Source organism: Hakea prostrata, chromosome 10 (genome assembly GCF_041222555.1).
Source record: "Hakea prostrata isolate BN-2017 chromosome 10, UWA_Hpros_2, whole genome shotgun sequence".
NCBI lineage: Eukaryota > Viridiplantae > Streptophyta > Magnoliopsida > Proteales > Proteaceae > Hakea > Hakea prostrata.
In genome coordinates this window covers 665,788-669,110 of record NC_142609.1, presented here as the reverse complement: position 1 = coordinate 669,110, position 3,323 = coordinate 665,788, and the positions used below count along the sequence as shown (strand labels likewise).

The 3,323-nt window shown below is 39.4% G+C and overlaps 1 protein-coding gene across 1 annotated transcript; it reads right to left on the bottom strand.

Annotated features, from left to right (window-relative positions):
• Positions 1-307: 307 nt before the first annotated feature.
• LOC149001287 (NADPH-dependent aldehyde reductase-like protein, chloroplastic) lies at positions 308-1,450 on the bottom strand. Its single transcript, XM_089137831.1, has one exon. The coding sequence runs from the start codon at positions 1,354-1,356 to the stop codon at positions 565-567; it is 792 nt and encodes a 263-aa protein (XP_088993957.1). The 5' UTR covers positions 1,357-1,450; the 3' UTR covers positions 308-564.
• Between the last annotated feature and the right edge of the window lie 1,873 nt (positions 1,451-3,323).

Below are 3,323 nucleotides of genomic sequence, written 5' to 3'. Positions count from 1 at the left end.
TTATATGTACCCTTTTACCAAATATAATAATATTGTATTTTGATTTGATATACCTGCACTATACTTAACCAACTACACTTTATTATTCTCCTCCAATCTTAAATGTTGTCAACATGTATTTTCTATTTTTAACTTGTCAACATGTCTTTGATACGTGCACACATGAATACAAACTGATAACCAATCATGAGTAGTTCCGAATTTAATACCCTTGGCTCATTAGTTCTTCCATCACTCAACTCACTACTCACTTTCTTAACATCCTCTCCTATGAACACCCAATGGAGAAACAAAAAGTAACATAACTCACTCCATCACTGTTATTCATTAAATTTTTTTTTTATAAAGCAACAAAAACAATAATTTAAAAGATTTCCCAATATTCATTTAAATAATAATAATAATAATAAATAGACATTATAAATACGATTAGACAAAGTCATAAAATGTTCGACAAATTCAAGATGAAAACACAAAAACTGTTCGACCAAATGTCCCACTGAAATGCACCGCAGTCATAAGAGTCACCCAAAACCCAAAACAGAATGTAATAAAAAGGAGAGTTTATACATAGCCACCATTTACCCGAATTACTTGTCCATTAACCCACTCGCCCTCATCACCGGCCAAGAACCCAACAACCGGAGAAATGTCTTTGGTGTCACCGAGTCGACTCAGAGGACACTCATCGATCACCTTCTGTATATCATCTTCGGTTCTCCCTGCAAAAAACATTTCAGTCGCAACAGGGCCCGGTGCCACACAATTTGCAGTGATGGCAGTCCCCTTGAGTTCTTTGGCTAATATCTTTATCATCGTCTCCACGGCTGCCTTGGATGCAGCATAAGCTGCAGTTCGAGGCTTGAGTGATGCCGTCAAGGACGATGTAAAGCATATGATTCGACCGCCGCCGCCCTGAACCAAGCGATTTGCAGCCTCACGACAGCAAAGAAAGGTCCCTCGGGTGTTAATGCTGAAGGTGTCGTCAAAATCTTCGACGGCGGTGTCGGCCAGTGTAGGGAGTTTGGAATCCAGCACGGCGGCTGCGTGAATTAGGATATGGGTTGGTGTTTGGAAGGTCTCCTCGGCATGGTTGAAGAGGGCAACGACTTGGTCAGGATCAGATACGTCGGCTTGGAAAGAGACGGCACGTAGGGTGGAGGAAGGGCCAGAGAGAGGATTGTTGATCTGGGCGGCGATTAGGTTGGCTTGGGAGGAGCTAGAATTGGAGACATAATTCACAACTACTTTTGCGCCCAAGGAGGCAACATGGAGGGCGATTGCACGCCCTATCCCTCGAGATGCGCCGGTGACAATCGCTACCCTATCTTGAAGAGGCTTGCGCGTTGCATCCATTGGATCGATCGACGGTGCAAAAGATTTTCTTTCGTCGGAAAGATAAATCCTCCTTCGCGGAGATGACAATGATCAAAAGACGAAGGAGAGAGAGAAGAGAGTAGTGGCCTCTGGCGAGCTACTTTGGACATTTATTTGAAACCTACAAGTAAAAAAAAAAAAAGAAAAGGTTGTGGCCGTCCGTCCAATCGTATAAAAAAAAGAAAGGGTGGAATACATGTTTTTAGGGATGGATAGAAATGCGTGTATTTGGAATACACCAAGTAAAATAAAATCATATGTGATGTATAGTCAACAACAAACAATTTCTCTAATAGTTTTTCTTCTGGAAACTTTGAGCGCCACCTGAGTTATTTAATTTACTAAACAAAACCCCTTATTGAAAGGAACGAAAAAAAGTAAAAAAAAAATCAATAACAGCCGTCGAAGAAAAACAAATCAAGCTTTTCAAAGGAAAAATAAAAAATACCCTTAAAAGAAAAACCTACGCTCAATTCATTTTCGTCTCCCTTTATTGTCTACTATTAGGGCTGCAACTGGGTCGGGCTTTTGCAATCCCAAGCCCAGCCCTCTATATGTCCTAATCTGAGCTCATTCCTGCGCTGACCCTAGCTCAAGGCCAATGATTATTGTCTCTGGCCCTAAGCCCTACAGGGCCAAGCCAAGCCCATTCCTCGCTCTAATTGGGCCGGGTTGGGATGGGTTGGCCTTGATTGGCCTTAACCCTGACCCTGATTGGCCCTGTCCTTAGCTTTGATTAGCCCTGATTGACCATGTCCCTGACCCTAATTAGCCTTGTCCCTAACCCTGATTGACCATATCTCGGCCCTAGCCTTAATTGGTCATATTCTTGGACCTAAAATAAAAAATATAAATTCATAAAATAATAATAATAATAAAAGTATCATAAGTAAAGTAAAAATAAAATTCATAAAAATATAAGATGATTGAATATCATACAAAATGATAAAATAGTCAATAAGTTAATAGTATTGCTTTAAACATAAATAAATTCATACTCCATAATTTTATATTGATCTTTGAAAGTCTCTTATTGCTTTGATGATGGAAATTAAAAACCTCTCCCATTACTTTGGTGATGAAAATTGAAAATCCCTCCCATTGATATCTTTATTCAAAAAAAAAAAAAAAATCATATTCAAAACTTTTTTAACAAGTAAATAAACAATAATTTAGTATTGATATTTTTTTTCGTGGTTAAAGAAAATTATATTTTCGTTACAAACATGGCTATCTGTCCTTAATAAATTTTTTTTTCTTTTCTTTTCTTTGAAATATCACATTAGAGGCAAAAGAAAGATGTCAATATTCATGATGAGAAGTTGGTGGATGCTTACTATATTGGTAATGAAGATATAATTTATTTTTATTAATCTTTTACAAAACATGATCATGTAAAATTTGACAGGTGTCAAATATTCACCAATGTGGATTATAATTAATTCCTCTCCATATGGGTGGAGGGTCCAGACTCAAATCAGGGCCAAAATCATGGGCCTAGATTAAGGCCAAGATTATGGCCAATATCAGGGCTAGGATCGGGGATCGGGTCAAAATCAGGGATCAAGATCAGGCTAAGATCGGGCCAACGGCCAAGATTAGGGTCAAAATCATGACCAAAATCAGGGCCAAAATCAGGGCCAGAATCAAGGCCAAGATTATGGCCAATATCAAGCCCAACATCATGAGGCCAAAATTAAGGCCAAGATTAAAGCCAAATCAGGCTAGAATCAGGGCAAGATCAAGGCCAAGATTATGGCCAATATCAAGGCTAGGATCAGGGCCAACATCAGGATTAGAATTAGGGCCAAAATTAGGACCAAGATTAGAGCCAGAATCAAGGCTAGAATCAGGGCCAAAATCAAGGCCAAGATCAGGGCCAAAATTAGGGCCAAGATCGGGCCAAGATCAGGGCCAAAATTAGGGCCAAGATCGGCCAAGATCGG

Bases quoted from the DNA above. Each gene is read 5' to 3' on its own strand.
- LOC149001287 (XM_089137831.1), bottom strand. From the start codon at position 1,356: ATGGATGCAACGCGCAAGCCTCTTCAAGATAGGGTAGCGATTGTCACC.